Source organism: Vipera ursinii (assembly GCF_947247035.1).
Source record: "Vipera ursinii genome assembly, chromosome: 3".
Lineage (NCBI taxonomy): Eukaryota > Metazoa > Chordata > Lepidosauria > Squamata > Viperidae > Vipera > Vipera ursinii.
This window is the reverse complement of record NC_139516.1, coordinates 151,156,742-151,183,544: the sequence shown is the minus strand read 5'-3', so window position 1 is coordinate 151,183,544 and position 26,803 is coordinate 151,156,742. Positions and strand designations below refer to the sequence as shown.

Genomic DNA, 26,803 nt, shown 5'->3' with positions numbered 1-26,803 from the left:
AGACTTGGCAGCATTTTTATTTCAGTAATGCATTATGACAGAGGATAAAGAAATTCCAGTAGGCAAAGAATCATGATACAGAATCTAAATTTACTTATGTAGAAAGTTCATTAAAATCCATTCAACGTAATATACATGCATTGTTTATATACAATGTTGCAGACCTGTTGCGAGGTATGTTGCTTTTATGTTGAGAAATTGAGGCTGTAATATTTTGTCATTGTTGGTTCCCAGACACGTTGGTTCACTTGAGTCCTTATCCCTATGCAGCTTTACATAATATTGCAGAAATAATTGTATTAGATTTCTTAGGGGATCTATTTTGGATTGTTTAGGTCTTTTATATCAGGAAGTAGATCTTGATGTTCAGACATGTGATTTCAAGTACCTCCAGAAAATAAAAAAAAGTTGGGGAATATGAGTTGTCTACTTCTGATGGAACATGAAGCTGAATCAACTCCTTGTGACTGCATCCATTCAAATCTGTTGGAAGTATTATTAAATAGTTCTTCTGGGATGTTTTTCGATTCCTCAGTCTAGCCATTTCAAGTTCCGCTGTAAATGAAAATGTTGATCACAATGGCATTACTATTGGAAAATGAAAATATCTCAATTTTAATCTGTAAAGGATTCCAAATCAAAGATCAAAACACTCTGAAATACTTCCCAATACTTATTGCAGAAGATGAATGGGACCATGTGCAGCAATATACTCAATATACAGTTTCCCACTGTGTTAGATTTATACTCCTTTATTGCTGATTTCATTCCTTCCCTTTAACTAGTGCTTTTGCATTTTACTACATGTGTCCTGTTTTATTATAGGTTAAAATCTAAACTGAGCCATGCTTAATATTAGAGCAATAGTCCAGCTAACTCGTAACTTGCATCTCTGTTCTCCAATACTCTGTTCATTTCAACTTTTTGAATTTTGTGGCTTGGAAATATGCAACCATTTAGTGCAACCTCTAGCTGAAAGAATATCTCCTGGCTGAAATTACAATATAGTTTTCATTAAGACTGGGAGCTCTGCACATGATTATTCTAAAAGCAGTTATCTTTGTTGATAAACTACTTGATCATTACTTCAGAGAGATTCAGTAGAGCTAGTGTTTCCTGCATTTAAATGTGGATTCTTAACTCAACAATGCTTTCTTGACATTTTTTATAGCAACCATAATTCTGTCATCTTGGTTTTCTTCAGACAGTGTCTTCAGGATTTTATTTATATCCTCTACACTACACCAAGCAGGAAGTGTTTTGATATATGACTTGATGGAAAATGGCAAGCCTTCTATACTTAGCACATTCAGTGGAGATAGGAGATTTTCACGTTTTGGAGAAGAGGTGCACTTACGGGATCTGAACAATGATGGACTTGGTATAGTTACAATTTTTTATTGTGAAACATTAAAAAATTGCATAGTAAATTCTACTGAGGGTGAATTCAGCATTCCACCACCCTCTTTTTCTTCCGGGAAAGTAAACTCTTCCAGCAGCAAATTGAGGATTGTCCTCCTGTGTCACTGCGGGAGAACTAAAACAGTAAATTCAAAGACAAATCCCTGTTTCCAAACTTGCATCCTAAGATCACAGCTGAGAGCTTCGTTGCATCCTGGAACAGGTGGATGATTGAGGCTGGACTGGATTGCTTCTTTGAGACCTCTGTGTGCACTGATCCTAGGGTATCCCTTAGTTTTTTGATGAGCCCCAGAGATGACGCGCCAGAAGTGACACTTCTGTTTCTGCAGAAAGTCTAAAGAGTGAATCTGACTGAACATGAATATTTTGTCCATATTTGGTGATAAGAGCAGTGAAGCATTTCTAGTTTTCTGCCCTTATTGTTTCTGCTGATAGCTAACCAGTAGCTCTGGGTGGAGTGATCTGTCCATCTGCAGAACTGCAGTGAGTATTCATGCTATTTGGTGAAAAAAGTGACTCAGATTATACATTTGGAGTTGGTCTTTGGCCAGATCCAAGTGAGTTGCCCAGTGCACTCTTTCCGAGTTTATCTGGACTGAATTCAGTTCTGTAACACTCTAAGAGGTGAATAAAGTCCTCCAATCTGCCAGCTTGGCCACGTGTTGGTTAAATTCTAGCTCTTTCTGGGCTATCAAAGCAGCCTAGAAGGTGACCACGGGACAGGTCCATGTAGTATATCATCCTCTTTGAGGGAGTGAAGGGTACTTCTGGCAATGAAAAAGGTGGGCGGTATGCCTCAAAAAAACCACCGGACCCCTTTGGCTGCTTCCAATTTTGTGAGCTGCAATAGCTGCCAGTTGGATTCTGGATGCAACTCAAGGTTTTGGGTATTACCTATAAAGCCTTTCATGGCACAGAGCCCGAGTTATCTAAGAGGCTGTCTGTCTCCAATTGCTTCTCCCTACTCAATATCTTCATGCAGGTTGGGTTGTTCCAGGACACCCCCACAAGAAGTCATGTGGGCATCATGCTTAATGACTGCTTTGCTCAACGATTGAGATTCGGGTCCCAATTGTGGTTGCAGGTTGACGACTACCTGTGTAATTTTGGTCATATTTGTAGCGTGAATCTTTTGCTGTGCATATTGGCAGATGAAATGATTGTGTCATCGCCTCTTCGAAATGAAAAAAATATGGGTGGATTGTTTGGAGAACAAGTTGGATATATTTATATATACAGTGGAAACCAGACCACTACAGGTCATGTGACAGACCACTGCAAATCATGGACTTCCCCTTGTCCTGAAGACTGGGTAAGTTGTTTGTTACCTAGACTTAAACTAGTTTTAAGAAAACTAGTTTAAAGTTAAACTAGTTTTAAGTTATATATTTATTTAAATGGCAAACATTACAATTAAAATTTCTTTTAAAAGTAAACTCTGATATTACATAAAATTAAGCAGCAGTATAATAGTGCAACCATATTACTGCTTTATAATAAAACTGAATTCTTTCAGAAACATACCTAATCTATTACATATATGTTGTGAAGCTGAAGAATAAAAGCTATACTAAGTTACCTAAAAAGAACAAAACAAAACCTAACAAAAATAAGGCTTCAAAATAGGTGGAAAAAAACACCTGACTATACTAACTAAAAAAAAGCAAAACACCTAAACATTTATCTTTTTCACACACAAGGACACAAATTGACTAAAACATTTGCATGTGTACCAAAAATTTTACGACTGCATACTGCTCCTGCTCAGCAGATAGAACCATTATATAGAATCAGTTTCTGCACTGAAATGAGTTTCCATAGTAGAAATCAGGCATATTCATCAGCTCAGAAACCCTTTAGAAATATTTGTAATTGATTATTGTACCAGTAAAAATAATGGTAGCCTTTCATTCTTTTCTCTTTTTACCTTTCCCAGGCACAGTATGTTATCATCTCTCCAGAGGTATGATAATAAAATGTTTTGACGTGATTTTTGCTTTAATTTAACCTGAACACTAAGGAATCTAACTATTAAACTGTCAATTGATTAAAATATTAAAACACCCAATTACTTGAGCTTCAAGTTATAATAAATGTCTTGCTGTTTCTAATCTAACTTCATACTAATAATCCATTAGAACCAGGAAAATAATCCTCCTGTTTTCACTCAACCAGACCCAAGCATTAAATTATTACAAGTAGAAAAAGGGTTTCAAACAGTATGGATATGTAACTTTGGGGCCATATTGAACATAGATTTAATAATTAATATTTAATCAGTCATGATTAGCATAAGATATAGTAATTAAAGAAGGATAACTTTAACAGCTGCAATGTTTAGTACGTTTAGAGCTTGTTCCTGTTATTGAATCATTGATTTCAATCAGATGTTTGACTAAGCAAAAATGTTTACAATCACCATTTTCATCTTTTTTTTTAATTGAAAAGTTTTACAATACATTTTATTTTTAACAAAAAATTTCATCTTATTTTGATCGAGGATAGTGGCTTTTGGAGAATTGGAACTAAGCACAGCCAATAGCCAAATAAATCATGTCTTTCCATTTACCTAGCAGGTTGTCAAGAGAACAGATTAAAAATTATCTTAACATCATTTGATATTGCTTAAATGTTATGTGATGCCAACCTCAATGCTATAACATGTATCTTCATTCATTTGGTCACCTAAAACTGTTTGCTCAATAGATATTGTATTCCAGTACTACTGTTCCTCATTGTAGGGAGTTGTCAGGAGCAGCATTGAACGCCTTAATTACAGAGTATGACATTGGTGGCTATATATTCTCATTGCAGGAAAAATCAAGGTTTGGGAGTGCTCTTCTTACAATAAAAACTGGAGAAAAGGTAATTAAAATAAGTAGTACTGGTTTTTCTCACAGTGGAAAACAAGGCCAGATTGTAAATCATTTGCTGTTTATTACTAGTATTGTAAAAAAAAACCGTACTGAATTGACTGTTTTAACCCACAGAAAACCAAAATCATTTGTTGAAAAAACTCCATGCTTGCTACATCTTTTTCCCCCCTGATCATTTAGCACTTAATGGAAGCTTTCCAATCTGCCTTTTTGGTCTTCCGTTCAATGGTGTCTTGATTCTTGGATGACTGCATGGACAAATCCATGCAGTTTTCTTGGCAAGCTTGTTCAGAAATGATTTCCCATTGCCTGTTTCCTAGGTCTGAGAGAGAGTGACTGGCCCAAAATCACTCAGCTGGCTTTGTGCCTAAGGCAGGACTAGAACTCTAGTCCATTGCCTTAATCACTAGACCAAACTGGTTTTTAAACTAATTTAGTGCCCTCCAGATGTGCAGAAAGTATAATTTCCCCAATTCCTAGGCCCTGTCAGCTGAAAATTCTGGCTGTCACTTTCCAGTCAACAAAATAACTTTGTCACAAAAATTTCAGGATTTAATTCTTTCCCTAGGATGCAGAGTATTAATACCTGCTTTCTGCCTTGACAGAGTGAAGTTGTTGTAGCTGCTGAAAGAAGTTCAACTAAAGCCCGACTTAGTGGAAGGCTTTTTCTTTACACCTTCTGATTATCATTTTGTGTTTCAAAGAACCTCTTCAATGAAGTAATCCTGAGTTTTGTGCGCCAGTAATTCCTGAATGCAGGACAGCATAGCAAATCTGCTCCTGACTTAGTATGTGAACAATACTAATCCTTTTAAGAAGTTAATAATCCCTCTTAAAATTAGTTTATTTTTTTAAGATGTTCATGTTAAATGGAATAATGAGGGGAAGCTTTTCTAAATCTTTTTCAGCTTTTGGTCATTAGCTATGTTAACAGTTGCATGACAACAGATATAGTCTTAATTTTTTTAAAAAAATATTCCAACAGACTTGGATTTAGTATATTGGAGAACAAAGCCAAGAAGAATCCTAAATGTTGAGTTAACAGCATCAATAAAACAGATTTTCTCTTTATCTCTATTATTATAACTTTATACATTATTAAGTAGTGTAACAATACTTCTATAAATAAATGAGTTGAAACTCCAGAACTTTGTGACCTTTAAGAGAAACTGTCTCAGGCTAACAGCTATTTAAAGAATATTTTTTATTACTGATAACTTGTTTGACCTCCATTGCATCAAACTTAAGTTTGCTATCTTGCTCAGTTGTTGAAGACTGCCCCCCCCCTAGCCATGATTCATGGCTAATCATATTGACATGACAACCTGGAGACAATACAAGGTATTAAAATGTTTTTCCTTCAGAACAGATAGTTATCTAGAATATTTCCAGTCCAAATTAATTGTCCAGTAATAGGAGTTTGTACATCCCCTAAGCATGATCTTTTCCAACATTAGAGAACCAATATTTGATAAATTCAGTAAATTTCAGAAGCTGGCTCAATATTCCAACTACGCCGTTAAAATGATTTCTATAGCTCATGTATAGAAAGGCCTAGGCTTGATCCCTAACACTTCTAGTTAAAAGGATCAAGTAACAGATGGCAATAGAAGAAAACTACTCAAAATTCAGAGGAGTTGTTAGTCAGTATGGACAATAAGTCAAGACAATATACACGTCCCAGGGTAATGTTGCAGGATCCAATCTGGGTTGGTCACCAGGACTAGAGGTTTAGTCCTCTGAGCTTTTGGACTTGTGCTGGACCCTATTCACGCATTCTGGTGAGAGAGAAGTTTCCCGAGGATAGGGTCCAGCACAAGTCCAAAAGCTTGGAGATAAAACCTCTAGTCCTGGTGACCAACCCACATTGGATCCTGCAATAAGTGAAGAACCCAAGCTTAATACTATTGCAGCTTATCCTCCAAACCAATTCATTCCCAATTTCGCCTACTGTGAATCAGATTTTCTTACTGTTTAGGATAATAATTAACATACCATTTTAAGTTAAATGATCTAGACAATGGCTGATTTATTAATTTGCCTTTGATGCACAGCAAGCAGTTTAAGTACTGTTTTTTCTGACTGAGTAGCATTTTGGAACCATTCTGAATTAAGTCATATTATAATAGCTGTCATGAGACTGATGCTGCATTGAGATAAAAGTACAGATAACTCTTGACTTACAACCATAATAGAACCTGCCCATTATGGTGTCATGCCATGACAGCCATTGAGTGTCTCACTTAACGAACCCTATTCCTGCTCTCACCAATGCAATCATTAAGTGAATTTGCATGTTGTTAAGAGGAGTGTGGAGTGCCTCAACAATCTGGAAAGCTGTTTTTTTAAGGAGGTTCCATAAACTTCTCAAACAAACGAAGCCTCCTTAAAAAGGGGGAGCTTTCAACTCTATTTTTGGTAGCTACGACAGAAATATAAAACTGAGTAAAATAAGCTTTTTACCTTTCGGAATCCAGTAACTGAAGAGTTAGCAATAAAACAATATCTTTATAAAATACTAAATCTAAACAATAGAACATCAAATTAACATTCTGGTATATTATTTTCAAAAAAAGAATTTGTTATCAGAGATAACACTATTTTTACATAAATATATCTTACTCTTTAGAAATAATTTAGACAACACTTTTGCCTTCTATGAACTATGCCTGTGAAGGAATACATGTAAAACTATTATTACGGTAGACATGGTTTTCTTATATTGGCAAAAGGTTAAATTTTATCAGAATTCCCACAGAAGGCATTAGTTAAAGAAAAAAGGTTGTTTTTTTAACATTTGCATGATTTAAATTTTTGACTGAAGTATTCAAAACTCTGAAGTCTTCTCTCCATTACTGAAGATTTTTAACTTCGTATTTTTGGGATATAACACAGTCAAATGGTAAAGGCTGCTACATTTTTTTAAAAACAAAATCCAGGATGATAGTCTCAAGTTTAAGTTATCCTGGCGTATTCATGTCATTGGTTGGTCATTGTACTTCTGCTTGACTCAAAGGAATCTGTTTTGAAAACATTCTTAAACTCTACTTTTCCATTGGCTGACTGTGTTTTTTTCAATAAAGTCGGCATCTAAAGAAGGAAAAGATAACCAAATGAGGATTGTGAAAACTGATGGGGAAGGTAGTGTTGTGCTTAAGTAAGCAAAAGGAAGGTTGCTTGTGGACTTGAAAACACAGAATTCTCCAGCCAGCTATGCTGGTCTTAAAGTTGCCAAGGTGGACACCCCTGATCTATACCGTATTTCTTGTTTATGAACAATGGCAGCATATCATATTTATTTGCTTAAAATATATCAAACACTAAATATAATATAGTATCCTTGGAGAGTGTGAAGTCATATCTAATAAAGGTACAAAGGGGAAGTCTGGCTTGTTCCTTAGTCAACAGCTACGTATACCTAAAATATGCTCTCAGATTCAAATGGAAGTTTATCAATCGTGTGCATCTCTGCTAAGTTATGTACAACCAGTGTTAAGCAGAATAAGTTCTTAAAAGACTACATTTGACTTTTTACAATTGAAGCCTCCCTTCAAATGCCTGCCAGAAAGCAGAGGTTCATTCTGACTGTTATTAAGAATTCTGCCTGAAATTAGGATGCATTGTCTCAGAGGGCAAATGGTGCTGTGATCACAGCAGGAAGACACAATTTAAGGCAGACACAGCAGCAAAGCCATACTGTAATGAATACTCATATACAAAATATTTTTTCAATCCTTAATATCCTTGCAAGCATTTTCAAAAAAGCTAAGCAATAGAAATAAGGATCTGAATAAAGCTTGTAAATTAACATCACTTGGACTAAATACACAGGAGAACTACAAATACGCAATAATTCATTGTCCTGTTTTATTGATATCCCACCTTTTATTCAGGAACTCAAGATAGTGTACAGTATTCCTTTCTCTCATTTCTCCCCCCATAACAACCCTGTGAGGTAGATGAAGCTGTGAGAGAGTGACTGGGCCAAAATCACCCAGTGGGCTTTTATGGCTAAGGGTGGATTTGAATCTGGGTCTCCTTGTTGCTAGTCCAAAATCTTAGCCACCACAGAACACTGGATCTCATGTACTTAAAAATCTAATACTCCAGCAAGATACATGGCAAACTCAAGCCTCTTCCATACAAAAGACACAGAAGAATGGTTCTCTTCCGAGGTCAACACAAAAAATCAAATCACAGTTGTCCTCTATAATCTCAGAATGCAAAACAAGGAATAACACCCTTAAGTTATAGGAAGACAAGAATCTGATCAAATGTTAGAAAAATATACGCTACTCATGATTCAAACTGAGTTTTGTTGATGGTTTTATTCCCAATATACCTGCATATGAGAGTTAAGCTAAAATGTTGAGGAGGAATGAGGTAGCTTAGTGTAGTAATAGTGAAAACATACTTACTGGTGGAAGCATTGATGGTTCTAGATGCCGTCCAAGAAATGTAAGCAGGCGCCGCCAAATTAAGCCACTGCCTAGGAACATAATTCCTGTCACCAGCCAAAACATTCCATGGTTCTAATATGGTAAGAGCACAGAATGAATGATTCTCACCTCAGACCCTTCATTAGTTTTTAAATCTTACTGCATTTTTTAAAATGACTCTTAACTGGCAATATTAGATTTATTTACCCAGGAGTTAGCACTTAATACATCAGTCCTGTAGGAATGACATGGAAAGTGAACAGTTCCCTAGCATACAAAATGGATCCTTTCCATTCCACTGGGGTTCATTAAATAAAGACAACGGCTTTAAGCTTTCTCTTTTTTCCTCATTTACTCCACTGGACCTTGCAGAAACGTTTTCTGTCCTTTCGTTCAGATATGGTTATGATCACTAGTACAAATTTCCCCAAGTTGAAATGCCAAGTCTTTTGATGTAACCTTACATAAAACAAGTAAGTCTGCTATTCATCCCATAAAGAAAAATATAACACATAAATAGCTTGAGAAATAGTCTGAAGCAATGCTCTTATGATATTCATTAAACAACAAATATTCTATTGTCAGGTTCTAATAGCCAATTAATACAACAATGCAATTAAAAGCAGCCTTCGTGGCTTTACCAGAATATTTTACAAAAATATCTAGAAATGTTGTTTTCAGTATTGTTTCTCACCTCTTCAAACGATGATTCCAAATTCATACCAAATGCTACGCCTATCAATCCAAAAAGCGAGATTGAAAAAGTACCCATGGTCAGCTGCAGGTTTAACCTCATCATAACGTTGCGGTGGCTAAAAAGGTAAAATATAACTCTGTTAAACTGAAGGATTAAATGTGATCGTTAACACTTGCTTCAGGGATTTAAACAACTTTAGAGAAGATGCTCTTTCATACTTGCTTCCAGGAGTAGCAACCCAGTTTACAACCAGTTTTCTTTTAAAAATAAACCACTAGCCACTACCACTCACATAGTTTAGCCCAGCCTATGGTACCATCAATTTAATGGCTCTAGAACAGAGTTTTTCAAGCTTGGCATTTTAAAGAATGTGTGGACTTCAACTCCCAGGAGTCCTCAGTCCACACATCCTAAAATTGCCAAGTTTGAAAAACACTATCCCAAAAGGATACTATTCCCCTATTCCCCCTATCTTGCCCGTTTGGCCACCTTGCTTCTGCTGTCCCTGTTGTCTCCAGCTGATCTTCTTCCCATTCAGATGGGGGGAGGGGGAGGGGTGGCCTGAGTGCAGGGCAGAGACCCAAAATGGGAGGAGAGATAAGTGGGTGGCACACCCTGCAGTTATAAATGTAAGCGGGCTGCCAAGCACTGAAATTTTGATCATGTGATCATAGGTGTAACTTTGAGGACTGGCCATAATTAACATTCCTTTAGTGCCGTTGTAACTTTAAATAGTCACTGAATGAATGGAGCGGTTGTCCAACTTGTTTAAGATATGTGTGAAGGCCTGACTTAATGCAAGCTTAACTTTGTGGAAACTTTTTTGAACATGTACAAAAATGGCAGATGGGCACAATGCTAATAGCAAACTGACATATATGTTGGTTAACTTGCTTACTAGGCTTTCTGCAGTGGAACAGTTACAAAGCTTAGGGACTGCTTATGTAATCGTAACAGCTTGTGATTAAGTTGATTTCATTATTGACAGAAGACTGCCAGTCCATCTCTAGAACCATTAGCTTTATTCAAAAAATTAATTCATCAAAAGGAAAACAGGCTTTGTCAAGTTACCATTGATAATGGAATGTCTACAAAGCATAGCAATATAATTTATTAAAATAACCAAATTATTTATAGGAATAGAAAATAAATTTATTCGTTTTATCTGAGAAAAAGCTTTATAAACAAAGCTATTTTTTAATCTAAATGTCAAATGAGTTTTAAAAAGTGCATGTTAAATTTTAACAATATGTTCCACACAGCTAACCTGTCTAAGTTGATAAAGATGATACTTTCAGAATCATCAATCAGTATTTTAAGTTCCCGGGTTTCATTCATAAGATCTTCTGCCTGCCTGTAGTAATTTTCCAATAGCAGTTCCATCTCCTCCACATGGTCAATTCCAGAGAGACTTGCCTCACTGTGAACAATAACGGTAAGACCCATTGCAAATAGAAGCTACTGTGATAGTATATGGCAATAATACTATACAATAATGGAAATTCACTTTTTACCGACCAAAGAAAGTTCTTTCTAGCAGTGTTAAAATTAGAGGATCGCTATCACTTGAATGACATCTACAATGAATGTAGTATCAAGAGTATTTAGCAATTAGGGAGAATCTTTAACTGTACATTGGATCAGCAACACTATCATTCATCTTCCTCTAAGTATGTTCAAATTAGGGTTTTCACTTACGGCAGGAAAAAATATGTTTCTCTATCCTGGCAATGGAAGTATATGTACTTATTGGAGAAAAATCTAACAAACTCCTGATTAACTTGTTTACCTAACAGATCATATTCTGTTCTTATTCTGCAGGTTTTATATTTCAAACTATTTTTAAAGTGAGATTTTAAAACTAGAATGGCTTTATTAATAATCCATGTGAAATACAAGCTTGTAACCAAACTTACCTTGGGCCTTTTTAATGATTATAAATTATCTTTACCCAGAAGACAAAGAAAATAAATGGATAAAAATATCTTTAGTAAGAAGCGTAGAAATGGTACAATGTGGTAAATGTTGTAGATATATAGTACTATATTGGAATAAATATAATATCCTGTACATTGGTGATAAGATAGCTACAGCTAACAAAATCCTGACTTCTTTATTGCTTTGATCTTGAGAAAATCCTGTTACGTACATGTTGTACAGCTCAAATGAAAGAGGATATTAGGAGAAGGGTGAAAATACTCTATTGAGTTTGTGGAGAAGAATGTATGAAATGAGCATAGCTTTAAGGCTTAAACACATTTTGGGAATATTTGTTGTGTTAATTCTATTTATATATTTTAAACGAATTGACAAGTTAATGATAATTTTTAATCGATGGCAACCACCCCCAGGATTTTTCTGTAAAACTATAGCTTTTATATGAAAATGGTGATTTCAATGGCAACAAAAGCTCTGAATGGCAATGAAAGCATTAAGTTTTGTTACTATGACTCATATCCTTATCACTGCCGACTTAAAGACTACTACAACATATTCCACATGGGACTGCCTTTGAAGATTTTGAAATATGAAGCTGATCCAGAGTGCAGCAATTCAGGTGCTCACTGCAATTCATTGGTGCTTTACACCAGTACTGTGGCCCCTGCATTGGTTTCCAACAGGCTTCCTGGTGCAGTGTTTAAAGTGCTGGAATCAATCTTTAAGCCCTACAACTTTTCTAGCTTTCTATTTATCTGCTGGATCTTATTTTTTCCATTGGAATTGACCTGGCCATTTTGATTTCACTGGGAGAATTTATTAGCAGAATTTACTTTAGCAAGCTGAGGTGGCCAAAACTCAGCAGAACTGCTTTTCAGCAGCTCCATCAGTTCTTTGGAATGGCCACCAGCACACATCCAGTTAGTTCCTATCCTAACTTGGTAAGCTGTTCAGAAAAGAGTACTTCAGAGCTAATTTTGACTTTGCTTTGACCTTCATTTGGCTATATTCTGGTTGGATTAAAGTATTATTATTTTATATTTTCACTAGTTGCTGAACCTTTCATGTTTATTTACTGCAGTGTCCCAGAATTCTGGGAGTTGCATGCATTAGAGTAGGGGTACCCAACCTGTGGGCCACGCTTCATTCAGAACTGGGCCATGGAAGTGGTGGGTGAACATGGGCCCATTGCTTGCACAAATGGAGCTGTACGCACTTGCTTGCCCGCTGCTCACTTGAAACCATCCCCTCCCCGCCACCGGTTCGCAAAGCTGGAAAGGTTGGAGACCAGTACATTAGAGTTACCAAAGGCTGGGTAACACATCTTATATATTCTTATTTTTCCCCCTGAATCCATGGAGCTTATAGTAGTCTACATATAAAATTAAGGAACAACAAATATTTTGTTTGATTTGAAAACTAGGCCAATTACAAACAAAATCTTTTGGGCTTTATTGGGCTTCCCAACAGATATTTAGAAAGGGCTGGCTGTCATCTTACGTGAGAGATTAAATAAATTGGAAGCCATTCTAGCACACACTATCTGGTCACGTTCTCCAGTAAAATATTAATACAATGTGGAACCAGTATTTTGGAAATTAAGGTTTAAAGATGTTAACGTTTATTTTAGTATATCCCCCAAACATAGAATTTGCCTACTTCTGGGGAGGTTTGGATATATTATGCCTGGATTAGAATAAAAAAGGTTAACTGTGCCATTTAGGAAGTTCAGGTTTCAGATTCTAAAGGGTGGGGGTCCAACCTTTTGGCTTGCCTGGGCTGAGCTGATTGAAGAGGAATTGTCTTGGGCCACACATAAAATATGTAAGAGATGTATATAAATAACAAACTTCCTTTTTTTAAAAAAAAATTATTATATCTTGTGGGGCTGCATTTTTTCAGGGCCGCATGTGGCCAATGGGCCATGGGCCTGGTCTAAAGATTGACTTAGTGATGAACTAGCTTTTTAACAACAGAAAAGGAAGATCTTGATTTACCAAAATGTAAAACCATGTTGCAGCAATTTGAGGTTGTAGAAAAATAGATAAAATTTGCCACTACTATATTATTTGATTTTATTGCTCATATTTTTTCTCATCTTTTAATTTTTTACTTCATTTTTCTTCTGCCTTTTTGCTTTATGACTTGCTAGTTTTACAGTATTCAACTTTTTTTTATTACATAGTATCTGAATGGTATTCAGGCTTCTGCTTTTTATTTATATTCCATCTGTACTCAAGAAAATCAATTAGAATATTTTTAAAAATAATGAAACCAAACCTAGTTTTGACTAAAGTATACCATGTAACAGAAGTAAGTAGATAATCAGTAGATAATCAGATTTTGATGACGGCCCACTGAAATGCATTTGTCATCCTCCATATTTTACAGAAACCACAAATTTTCAAAGGTCACAAGTCATTAACTAGTAGCAATAATAATTGTCAGACAATGGTTAATTGGTTTCTGATAAAACAGCATTTGACCTGCTTTTGAGGGGAGCAGTGTATATTCTCGGTACAGCTATGCTTTGCAGTTGTTTGTGCAGTGGAAAATTAAGACATTTGGAACCAGTTTAAACAAACCAGTTTAAACAAACGTAACCAGTTTAAACAAACAAAGGAACTTATGCTTCCTCCATTTCAAAAACTTTGAAGTATAATTTGGACCATCAGAAACACTCTTTTACAACCTATACTTACAATACTTCTGGATCTGTCCATTTAGTCAGACACAGTTCTTCCATGACTTCTTTGTCATCTAGGATTTCCAATATTGTCTCTTTGAAAACTTTAAGATCAGTTTCTAATTCTGACAAACTAAAAAATAAAAGCATAAGAGACCTATCACAAAACATACTTTGTTTTTTAAAATCAACCAATATTTCGCTGAAGTTGTTTGTACATATGAGCTTCCTGTTAGACCTCTTTCTGGGTCAAGTCAAAATCCAAAGTGCAAGTCATTCTTGAAATCTCTTCACGGCTGAGCAATAATGTGGGTTGTTTATGCTTAAATATAAACATTTAAAGCAGCTTGATGTTATATGAAGCCACTGAAATTAGAATCTGTTATCTGGTTTCACAGATACAAAAATATCTTTCATTTAAAATGTAATGAAGTTGGGACCTGCTACCTGAAAGACAGCTTTGCCTTTATGAATCAGCTGGGATTTGTAAGAATCTGGTTACCTCTTTAATGTAGCAGAAAAGGTTAAGTGGTGATAGCTTTAACACTATAGCTTTAATACTACTATAGTGGAACTAATATTTTTAAATTTCATTATTATTGCACCAGTTTCAAACAGCTCTCTTAACCAAGACTTTTAAAAATGACTATTATTTGACTTTCCGCTATTGTTAATTCTTATATTTCAAAGGCACTAAAACATTTTTTCTTTGTTACTCTAATAGATTTGTAATATAAAATTAAGAGAGAAATTTAGGTACTTTGTTTTTATATCGGGCTCAAAAAATTCATCTGTTTCAGTAATAGTTTACATTGTCTTATTTCCACAACCATGTGGTGTTAAAATTGTTGCATCAAAAAGATTATTAACTGCATCAAGTAGAATTGAACAAATCAATTCAGCATTCAAGACAACAATCTACAGTGCTTTTATCCCTGCCTAATATTTAGTTTAAGCGATCTGTAATAAGTGTAGTTGTTATATAATTCAAGAAAATGGCTGACTACAATTTACATTAACAAGGTAATTGAAGAGACTGAAGGCAGATTTGCTTACCTCTTTCCATTTTGCAGTAAGATATGGACTTTACTCCTATCCAGGGACAAAAGCTTAGGATCCACTAAAGCATTCAGCGTTTCAAGAATTTGAGGCTGCAGATGGCTAAGTTTGCCATTCAGGTAGCTGATCTAGATAACAACATGATCCTTTATAAGAATTAAAATAATTTTTTTAGAATGCCTTCTAAAAAAGTCCTTTTGTTCAGCAAAACAGACATATAATCTTGAAGTTATAGCAAAATTGATAATGCAGGCTGAAATATAGGCAGAACATCCTTCCACAAACCTATATACCAACTTTTATCAGTACACGCTGATGTATGGTGAAATATTTTATTACCGTATTTTATTTCTCATTGCCACTGATTTAAATAATGAATTTAATGTTATTATGATATTGAGTTGGATATGTATGCAATAACATGCAACATATAAATATTTAAAAGTAAATATTCACGCTCAAAACTGCTTCTGAAACATGCCAGTTATTACACTGCATAAAATAAGCGATTTGTTTTTTAAAAAATAAAACCCAGAATATCTTCACTTGTGGTCAAGTCATCCCTTTTCATTTTCCTTGCAGGGATCTCACAATATCCTTTGATATTTTTATTTTTATTATTATTATTATTATTATTATTATTATTATTATTATTATTATTATTATTATTATTATTATTATTTGCATTACACTAATTACAGGAGTTATCAGGAAACTAGCTCAGAAACACAATTTTTAAATACAGAATAAATTAATAAGGATAGCCATTTGAAGTAACCTATAAGAAAAGGACTGCCTTTTAGCCATGATTCTCATACAAGTAGTCCTCAACTTACAACTATTCATTTAGTGACCATTTGAAATTACAACAGTACTGAAAAAAGTGACTGTTTTTTTACACTTACAACCATTGCAGCATCCCTGTGGTCACGAGATCAAAATTTGGGTGCTTGGCAACTGACTCATATTTATGATGGCTGCAGTGTCATGGAATCATCTTTTGCAGCCTTTTGACAAGCAAAGTCAATGGGGAAGCCAGAGTCACTTAACAACCGTGTTACTAACTTAGCCACTGCAGTGATTCACTTAACAACTATGGCGAGAAAGATCATAAAATAGGGTGAAATTCACTTAACTTTCTTGCTTAGCAATGGAAACTTTGGCCTCAATTATGTGGTCATAAGCTGAGGAGTATCTATATTTATCTGCCTCCTTCAACAAATGATTATAATGTTCTCAACCCAAGGTCCTCCATATGTGTTGGACTTAAAAGTCTCAGATCTCTTGGGAATTTGGAGTTCACCATGTCCAGATGGCTCCAGTTTGGGAAAGGCCACAACAACCACTCTCAGCACACCATAAGCATGCTCACCCAATACTGCAGTATTGCTTCTATAGCTCTGAATTCAAAAGGCAAAGAATATGTAACTAGTTGACCTTCTCCAGCTAGCTGAGATGCCAGTTCTTGGAACAGCCATTTTTCCAGATTTGAATTGCGATAATCTAGGATCAGAAGATACTCTGGTGTTATCACAGCCTTCAAAAACTAGAAGAAGCAGAGAAGAAAATTAGCCAACACCTAATACTTGTTACATATTCTTCAGTTGTTACACTAACGCTAATCACAAGCCCAGACTTGTCTAATATGCCCTTTGAACTGGTGGCCTAGGGGTTAAAACAACTGCTTAAGACGCAGTCGGCCCAGGTTCGAATCTCAGAAGGGTATGGCTGACTGATGAGAACAAATAAGTTTTAAATGATCATATCAGTCTACCTTTATTCTTTGTTAGCAAGCCAAAAAAAAATTTACACAAATATGAGCTGTTACTGCTGTGGCTACTGCCTGTAGATGGCCTTGGGCTAGGCTGAAACAGGAAATAAGATTTGTCCCGTGTCTGGGACTAAGCAAGTGTATTCTGAATGCTTAACAAACATTTAACACATATCTCCCTTGCTTCTCAGCTAACAAAGAGGGAGAGAGCGAGCCTGTGGCCTAGGGGTTAAAACAACGGCTTAAGACGCAGTCAGCCCAGGTTCGAATCTCAGAAGGGTATGGCTGACTGATGAGAACAAATAAGTTTGAAATTATCATATCGGTCTCCCTTTATTCTTTGTTAGCAATCCAAAAAAATTTACACAAATATGACCTGCTACTGCCTGTAGATGGCCTTGGGCTAGGCTGAAACAGGAAATAAGATTTGTCCAGTGTCTGGGACCAAGCAAGTGTATTCTGAATGCTTAACAAACATTTAACACACACACACACACACACACACATATATATATATATTTAAATCACACTATGTGTGATTACTCAGACTCAGGTATTTGAAGAGGATTTCCTCCAAAGCAAATAGGTGTAAAATTCTTGGCTGTTTCAGTGATGGTGTTTCTTTGGTAATAGCTTTGGATTTATATGACTTGTGTTTTGTTTTCTTTATTGCTGTGATCCTAACCTTAAAACTGTCTCCTATTTTTATTTGTTGCTTCTATGGTTTTGCCCATTTAACCTTAGTTGTACTTTTTTTTTTCCTGTACACCTTCTGATTCCATCCTTCCCCTGAGTTCTCCTATCACATACTCTTTGAAGTCGATTAGGCGAAAAAAAGACTCTCAAGATTTTCAACCAGGCTCCTTGGTAAAATAAAAATATGACCTTAGGTCTCTTTGACGCAATTTAGACGTTTTGTATTGGCTCATCTCTGCTGTACTTTTTCTCTCCCATTTCCATCATGTTTTGCTATTTTAAATGGTACAATTCGACTCCCGGGTTTACCTCATCTCACCTCATTTCCCATTCTAACCTTTTCTGTAACACTGGCACAAAACTCCTTTGTTTTACTGATGATATACAAGGCATTTTGGAAATCTTTGGGAAGAAGGAGGAGATATATCTTACTTATCAGTAAATAAAGGAAAAGAAATACGTTGCTTCAATTAGCTATGTGTAAATATTTCAAAGGTTTTCCAAATAACTAAAAGCTGCTAAGCCAACATTTGTATAGTCATATATTTTTCTTACCTCCATTCTCATAATAATTTTGTTGTTCCTAGGTGTTATATTTATTTGATGTTGAAACCGTAGATCCCGTGCTTGAAGACCTAGTTCCTGATGTAGTTCTGTTTTCTTTCTTTCTGCCCCCAAAAAGATTTTGTATAGAAATATGAAATGGAAACGTACACCACTTGAAACAAGCAATTATTTCTCAAAGTTATCACTTCAACAAATACAACAAATATCTGAAATTTAACAGAAATGATAAATTACCCAAAAACTATTAATGTTGCAATTACTTATTTAAAAAATTCTAAAATGGCTGTAAAATATTTTTCTTGAATTCGTAAGTAAAAAAGAATTCTACATACCATAGGAGGTAACATTGCCTTCTGTATCAAATTTCATCTAAAAGGAAGGAAACAGATTTTTTTTAAAAGAAGGCAATAGCACTGAAATTAAATAAAATTTGTCCTATTTAATATGGGTGATATTTCTACTATTCATAAGTATCAAATATAATTAAGACAGATTTCTATTGAAGTTTATATATTCAGAAATAGGGCAATAATTGTAAAATAAATTTTACAATTCACGTAATAGAGTGTGCTTTACTATTCTAATCCTATGGATTAGAATAGTAGATGTGGACACTGTTTTATAAACTAAGACAGACATGTCAAACACAAGGCCCGGGGGCCGGATCCGGCCCGCGAAGTGGTTTCATGCGGCCCGCGAAGCCATCCTGGAAACAGTGAGGGAACGGCCCCCACTGCCTTGGCCCTGGCCCAGAGACCCTCCTCCTGCCAGAGACCCTCAGATCTGTCCCACTCCTGCCCAGGCCCCCATAGGCACCCTTGATGCGAATGATGTAGAGCTGGCCATGCCCACCCAGTAGGCCACACGCACTCTAGCCACGTCCACCCAGTAGGCCACGCCCACCCTGGCCACACCCATCTGGCCCCCTGAGGGCAACCGCAATGCTGATGCGGCCCTCAATGAAATTGAGTTTGACACCCCTGATATCCAAATGTCTTAGCATAGTGGTTAACAGTATGAGAATAAATCAACTGTGTAAAAGTTTTATTGCCATTTAATTCTAAAATGATAGACCTCGAGATGTCTCTGGAAGGATTGGACTTCCATAATCCATAGCCAGCAGATTATCTGGAATGTCACATGACCGGAGAAGGCTGCCCCCAAAAAGTGTGCTTAGATTTGTCTCTCAATTCATTTATTGACAATTGAGACATGCATACTTTCTCCTAGATAGTGGCCCAGCGCAGGATGAATTATTTTTAGCCCTTTCAATTTTTACGAACTATTCTTTTCTACCCTGACTGCAACCCAATGTTGTAAATGAACCCTGCATTTCATCTATTACATTCCATCTCTATTCCTGCAGCATTTTCCCCCCCTCTGTTAAGCATGGGTCATCTATGCCAGGGGTAGGCAACCTTGGCTCTTTTATGACTCGTGGACTTCAACTCCCAGAATTCCTCAGCCAGCCACGCTGAGGGGAAAGGGAGAGGTTTCCAAGCTGAGCCATGCTGGCTCAGGAATTCTGGGAGTTGAAGTCCACGAGTCATAAAAGAGTCAAGGTTGCCTACCCTGATCTATGCTTTCCACTTCATGGCCTTGAAGGGGAACACTTACCACTGAAAACACTGGTGCCACACTGGCTAAAGTAGCCTGAGTCACCTCTGTACTGCAGTGCCGAGAAAGAGCATCTAAAGTGAATAGAGAGAAGCAGAGGAGAAACACTATTAATAAAGAGTAGCTAATATGAAGAATCAGCAGGAAGGTTGTTCAATAGTAAATACCACCCACCCTGAGAAAAGATGCCATAGAATAAAAGGTAATTTTTCCCCAGCTCAATTCCTCCTTACATTACAGGCACAAAGCAGTTTTATTGGCAACAAGATAAAAGCGATGGACATGGTCTTCTGAGATGTTTTTCAAATTCTCAGTCTATAGCCCTGGTAATCCCTGAATATCTCCATCCAAGTACAGCTAGTCCTTAACTTACAACAGTTCATTTAGTGACTGTTCAAAGTTACAACATCACTGAAAAAAGTGACTTATGACCATTTTTCACTTATGACCGCTACAGCATCCCCATGGTCACATGACCAAGATTTGGATGCTTGGCAACTGGTTCATATTTATGACGGTTGCAGTGTCCCGAGGCCACGTGATCCCCTTTTGCAATCATCTGACAAGCAAAATCAATGGGGAAATCAGATTCACTTAACAACCATGTTATTAATAACCACGGTGATTCACTTAACAAATTGGAAAGAAAGGTGCATCTCTTCAAGGTATGTATCTTTTTTTTTGTATAAATTTTATTAGTTTTTACAGGGTTAGGAATCAGGTGGGGTTGGGGTTAGGGTTTTTCCAAAGAACATTCTCAATATTTAGCAAACAGTATAATGTCTGGGTTCATGTGTTTAACAAACAATAATAGATAATAGTTAATTCTCATAAACAATATATGTTAATTAATTGCTCAATATTCTTCTTCTTGCTAATATATATTCAGAGTTACATATCACATTCCTCTCTCTCATTTTTCTAGCCATTGATAGAAATTATCCCATGTTCTAAAATACACTGAGTCTTCTTTTTTATCTTTAAAGTCAATCTATCCATTTCTGCACACACTAAAATTTTCTTAATTACGACTTCAGCTGGTAAATTTTCATTTTTCCAATGTTGGGCAAATACAATTCTTGCTGCCGTTAGTAAGTGTAGTATTAAATATATGCAATCTTTCTCATAATTTGCTCCTATTATTCCTAACAAAAATAATTCTGGCTTAAAGTCGATTTGTTTTTTATTCATTTTCTCCAACCATAAATGTATTTTAACCTAAAATCTTTTTGCTTTAGGGCATGTCCACCAGATATGATAAGTACTTGGTCTTTTGTTTGCATTTCCAACAGTTGTTTGAAATATTTTTAAACATTTTTGCTAAACTCACTGGTGTCATATGCCATCTGTAAAACATTTTATATAAGTTTTCTTTATATGCCACTGCTTTAGTTAATTTAACATTTCTTTCCCAAGGTATGTATCTTCAAAATTGCCCTCAAACTGTCCGGTGATCTAGACAAGGTAAGAAAATGAGCTCCTTATATTACAGCAAATTTATAACACTTGTGTTTAAGCCAAAGAAATGATTTTGAAAGTCATAATTTATACACATGCAAATATGTAATTTCTACTGAACATGGATGATAGGCCTTTCTGCATTAAAAGCTGAAGAGTTTACTCATCTTTAAGTCAGCATCAAAATGAACTGGCATGAGATCTGTGGCCAATCTGAATCTTGACTCTACTGTCCTGTTCTAAACATTGTAGACCCTTTACCTCCCTCCAAGGTAATGTCTGATGAACTCTAGATTTTACATACCTTAGTTCGGGGGTGTTAAACTGCTGGCCCGTGGGCCGGACGCGTGATGGGGAAGCCACGCCCACCCCATTGCCAGCAATGGCAAAACTGTCCTGATACATCGCGTGACGTCATGTGACATCGTGAGTTTGACATGTCTGCCTTAGTTTTTCCAGTGATGATGCTGAAACAAGGGATGTATTTGGGGTGGGGACACTATTTTAACTCCGAGTCTGTTTCATTTTTTTGGCTGGCAATGAGGTGATGGGGACAGAGCCCCCCCTTCCCAAAAAGATGCTTGTATTGGGGATGGCTACAAGTGGGGCAAAGCCCCTTTTTATTTGCATCTGTCATTTTGATGGTAAAGCATGCTGAAGAAGAGGGACAATACCTTATTCAGCCTGTGATGGCAATTCTAATTCAAAATCTCACCTCAGAAGGTGGGACGAGAGAAACGGTATTTTGCCTGCCACCCTTTATCCTGATCTTGATGTTTGTTTTAAGGTCAAAACAGAACCTCTACTTGGCTGCATGTAAACCTCTGGACTTAAACTGGAATTGTTGAAAGCACAGTGTTATACAGTATCCCACTGTTTCTGTACAACCAGCTTGATCTGGTAGGATTGGGGCACTCCACATTCCATTGATTAAACAATACTATCAGTCTAGGCTCTGGAAACATTTCTGTAGTAGCATTTGCCCTCTGGAATGAAATTCCACCCAAACGGCTCCCTACTGATATTTCAAAAGACCACTGAAAACCTGGCTCTTTGCCCAGGCTTTTGGCTAGGCAACCTTGGCTCTTTTATGACTTGTGGACTTCTGGGAGTTGAAGTCCACGAGTCATAAAAGAGCCAAGGTTGCCTACCCCTGGGCTAGGCTGAGTAATGTCTTTCATCTTTTGTGTGTGTGTGTGTGTGTGTGTGTGTGCCTCTCTCTGTTTTGTTTTTTTTGGTTATGTGCTGTTTTTGTGTGTTGCTTTTTGTTCTTACATGTTTTCAACACCATATACTACCTAGAGATGCTGGGAATAAGGTGGCATATAAATTTAGTATATTATTACAGCATTATTTATATGCTAAAGGTTTCAACCCGACTTAAATTAACATTGTAACAGTAGGTGGCTCTCTGAGCTTAGCCGTTTGCTTGCAAATGATTCATTACCCAACTAGATACCATCATCAGTACAATACCAAGCTCAGAGACCACCATGTAGTCCACAGTTCAAGCCTGAGTAACATCTATTTTCTTCTATTGTAACATTTAACTATTTACTTTGAATGTTGTTGGTAACTGTCTATTCTTGTTTCATTTATTCAGTTTTTGTAAAGCAAATGAGTAGCATTTATATTACAGGAGTCTCATAAATTCCTAAAATTTACACAATGTTCTGAATGCTCAAAATATGAGTAAAATATAATTACAATATATCCCTTGGAAAATATTTAGAAAGGGTAAGAAAGGCATTGCAAAGAAATACTTCTAGGCAATGTATACAAGACACAAATAATCTGAAACTTCTCAGTTTGAAACAGCTGGGCACAGTATGCATTTTCCAGTTACATTCTGAGTCGACAGCAGCATTAGGCAGAAATTATCTTGCCGGCTCTTCTGTATCCAGGCTGTTATGAACTCTGCAATGGAAAAACACAGGTTTCTCTACCTTCCATGCTTCCAGCAGGGCCAATAATAACTTTGGGGGGGAAAGGCACTGGACATATCTTGAAAATGATGCAAACTCCTCAATGGAATTTTCTTAGCTAGTTAAAAAATAATAATTGGAAGAGCTTGCACTATGAGACTTGTTGGCCACTTCATGTATCAAGGTAAAAGTAGCTGTTTGGTGCTTTCTGCTCTGTTCATTAATGAAGATCATCCAGATATTAGTTGCAGACTACTTAGGATTGGTTCCATAATCAGCCAGCATTCTGCAACCAGTAGAATGTTTATCATTACGTTATAAATCAAGCCAAATACAGGTAGTCCTTGACTTATGACCACAATTGAGCCGAAAATTTCTGTTGCTAAGTGAGACATTTGTTAAGAGTGCTTTGCCCCATTTTAACACCTTTCTTGCCTCAGTTAAGTGAATCACTGCAGTTGACAAGTTAGTTAACACGGTTAAGTGAATCTGCCTAGCCCATTCACTTTGCTTGTCAGAAGGTTGCAAAAGGTGATCACATGAGCTTGGGACACTGCAACTGTCAAAAATATGAAGCAATTGCCAGGCACCCAAATTTTGATCACGTAACCATGGAGATGCTGCACAAGTCATAACTATGAAAAATGGGCGTGACTTTTTTCACTGCTATTGTGACTTTGAACAGTCACTAAATGAACTGCTGTATACTTTCAACCTACTGATTGGAATAAGTGAATGGTCTTCAAAATTTAACACTGAAAGAGAGAGAAATTTAAAATTGAATTTGCTGCAGTGGAAACTTACTGAGTGGAGAAACAAGCTTACCGAAGAAACTACAATGGATGGGAACCAGGAAAGAATAGCATAGAGCAGGGGTGTCAAACTGCCAGCCTGTGGGCCAGATGCGTCATGCCGAAACCACGCCCACCCCAGTTCCAGCAATGGAGAAAAAGTTGCAATACGTCGCAACACGTCACGTGACATTGAGAGTTTGACAACCCTGGCATAAAGGGAGGATGCAAGAGAAACACGTAGGCAAAAATGTTATCTGGGTCTTCAGAATGGGAAAAAGGAGCCGTAAGAGGAGATAACTAGAAAAACAGAAAAGAACCTATTTTTCTAAGAAGTCATAAAAAAAGGGGGCCCAGAACTCAGACAACTGAGCATGTGCAATTAGTTGATTAATATTAACTAACACGTCTTGCATAAATTATCTCCTAATTTTAATGCACATGTGATGTATGATTTAGTATGTAGCAGGAAATATGTAGGAGGCAGTTGGAAAGAGTGTAACCTCATAGTACCTCTGGGGAATGGGGAAAGAAGAGTGATGTGGCGGCCGCAACATGGTTGTAGAAAGAAGGGAATATTTTAGGTTGAAACTTTGGAGAGAACCAAACTTTGATAGCTTCTCTCCCCGCTTATTGCAATAAACAAAACGAAATGCCTTCACTGTGTCTTGGCTGGGTTATTAGTCAGGCGGGCTTGCCTCTGATCACTAAGGAAAGTGGCCAGGAGCACAGAACAATACTATGCAGTAGGTAGCTTAACAATGCCTGAAAACCCCATCACTTAAAGTTTCATTCATCACGTTCTGCCACACACCATCAGTCAAGAACTGTAGTGACTGGATTCAAACCCCACATTGATCCAAACTCGCAAACAAATATGACTGGACTGAAAATCCAAACACGCACTTCAATCAACTCCCCCCCCCCCCGAGTACAGGTAAGTTCAGGCTAGTTGGTCTGTGCGGAAAAGTTCAACGCCTCAAGAGGCAAAGTTGCAGACGCTTTATATCAGGGGTCTTCAAACTTGGCCCTTTTATGACTTGTGGACTTCAACTCCCAGAATTCCTCAGCCAGCTTTGCTGGCTGAGGAATTCTGGGAGTTGAAGTCCACAAGTCATAAAAGGGCCAAGTTTGAAGACCCCTGCTTTATATCCTCGCTGGGGAACTTCGGAGCACTTTTGAGGATATCCGCCCAGGATTCCCAATGGCTCAATCATGATTCATAACTCAAGTGCAAAGATTTCTGGTGGAGTTTACAGGATCTAGGCAGGCAGCAACAGGCTCTGCGCCTGTTCTCCAGAGAATAAACCCCCCGTGATCTGTTTCTCACAAGGGCAGTCCAGACGACCACAGCAGGCACGACTTACATGCGCAAAGTAGAAAGGTCTGTCCGCCACTTCGGCGCCACCGGCATTTTTCGGATTTGCAGCCAAGCGGCGCCCCACCCGCCGCACCTGGAAAGCGCCACGAGCTCCCACCCTGGAGAAGACCGTAGCGGTGGCTGCAGCTACAGCAGAGCCGCCTGCCCAACAAACAGTGCACGCCAGGCCGCAGCCGCTGCCTCAAAAGCCGGACGCACTCCATGTCTGCCCGCTGCTCCGAGGGCTTTGCGCCTCCAAAACGCGCAGCTTCCGGTACCGATGGACGTCGAAGAGGTGGAGTTGCGGCCAAGTTCGCTCCGGAGGAGGCGCCCGTCCGCTTCGGCGAGCGGCTGCGGGACGGCGGGGGAAAAAGGGCGGGCGAATTGGGAGGGGTGGAGGGGCTCGAGCGTGGCTGCGTTCTTGAGTACCGCAAACGGGGCGACCCACAAGTGCGAGATAAGCCCCGGGCTCTGTGCGCGTAGTAAAAGTTGAGGCAGGGCCGGATGTTGAATACATTCAGGCCTTAAAACTACGCGGAGTTTTGAGCCTCCTCCTCCTCCTCCCCCTCCCCCTTCCCAGCGTTATAAATGAACAAAGTCATAATAAAAGTTTCCTTTTTTTCACGAGGACTTGGCGATTGCTAATTAATAACCTACCCAGACAGGGTATCTTTCGAAAACGCTATTTGCGCTGGAAATATTACTTGAGAATGCATAAGGATACCTTGCAAATTTCGAAGATGCTAAATTTTCGATTCATAAACGGTTACGTAGCACTACTGAGTTAAAAAAAAAATCAAAGACGGCTGGGTCTTTTGCACGCCACGTGTATCTTGCATTTTTGTAATATTTGGAAAGAAGTCGATCTCAAGAGACGAAAAAAATTATAATGTTCTACGATAATACTTTGTGTAGAACTCTTGTACGCATATTTAATACTGGAAGCTTTTGTAACATTCTTTGTGGTTCAGTGAACAGTTTGTTTTAATAGTTACTTTTCTCTTAAGCAGTGTGTTACCATTAGGCTCAAAAAAGTCCCAACGTTGTTCCTACATTTGGGAAAGCCAATTAATGATAACTCAGTAGAGATCCTGCCACCATAAGTATTTGAATTACTTGGATAATTTTGTGACTGTGGAATAGGGTGTATGTTTCTGGGGCCATGAGGGTTTTTGCTTTCTGCTTTTAGCTCTGACTAAGTGGCAGGCTAATAAGAGCATGGAGAGCATCTGTCTTAACTCTTGGTTTGCAGAGAAGGTTGAGAGATTAAATAACAAAATTTTACTATTATTTGGGAAGGGAATTATGAACTTTTCTGTTAACTAGTTGACACTTAAAACAGTTGTAACTTGTAACCTAGATTGTCCATGAACTGTCAAGTTATCGGTATAATAAATTCATGAGCAATACAATGCGCTCATTTTTTCCATTTTATTTCTTAATTTCTACTCTGTGTGTGTGTGTGTGTGTGTGTGAATAGACATAAGATGTAAACACAAGT

The 26,803-nt window shown here is 37.4% G+C and overlaps 2 protein-coding genes across 3 annotated transcripts in view; one reads left to right on the top strand and one right to left on the bottom strand.

The window, feature by feature from the left end:
- GPLD1 (glycosylphosphatidylinositol specific phospholipase D1) overlaps window positions 1–4,893 on the top strand; it is a gene marked incomplete at its 5' end in the record, with an annotated part of 30,718 nt that extends 25,825 nt beyond the window's left edge. The window contains 5 exon segments of the mRNA XM_083359794.1: window positions 1,205–1,381; window positions 2,574–2,734; window positions 3,359–3,385; window positions 4,237–4,312; window positions 4,315–4,893. Of these exon segments, the coding sequence (XP_083215920.1) occupies window positions 1,205–1,381; window positions 2,574–2,734; window positions 3,359–3,385; window positions 4,237–4,312; window positions 4,315–4,367 (494 nt within the window). The 3' untranslated portion in view covers window positions 4,368–4,893.
- MRS2 (magnesium transporter MRS2) lies at window positions 12–25,539 on the bottom strand. Of its 2 annotated transcripts, none has more exons than XM_083359796.1 (11): window positions 25,310–25,539; window positions 19,769–19,842; window positions 18,484–18,520; window positions 18,140–18,252; window positions 16,490–16,663; window positions 15,115–15,245; window positions 14,075–14,191; window positions 10,702–10,854; window positions 9,432–9,549; window positions 8,717–8,830; window positions 12–555 (listed from the first exon to the last, which is right to left on the bottom strand). In XM_083359796.1, exons 1-11 carry the CDS (start codon window positions 25,524–25,526, stop codon window positions 532–534), a joined length of 1,272 nt encoding a protein of 423 aa, XP_083215922.1. In that variant the 5' UTR covers window positions 25,527–25,539; the 3' UTR covers window positions 12–531. The 2 variants fall into 2 exon arrangements, with proteins under 2 accessions (XP_083215922.1, XP_083215921.1); XM_083359795.1 differs by lacking the exon at window positions 12–555 and adding an exon at window positions 4,978–7,388.
- Window positions 25,540–26,803: the final 1,264 nt, after the last annotated feature.

Coding starts and splice junctions, on each gene's coding strand:
- MRS2 (XM_083359795.1), bottom strand. CDS start 25,526: ATGGAGTGCGTCCGGCTTTTGAGGCAGCGGCTGCGGCCTGGCGTGCAC. Junction 14,192..15,114: donor TTACTGCAAAATGGAAAGAG/GTAAGCAAATCT, acceptor TTTATTTTTTAG/TTTGTCAGAATTAGAAACTG. Junction 8,831..9,431: donor TGGAATCATCGTTTGAAGAG/GTGAGAAACAAT, acceptor TTACCATATTAG/AACCATGGAATGTTTTGGCT.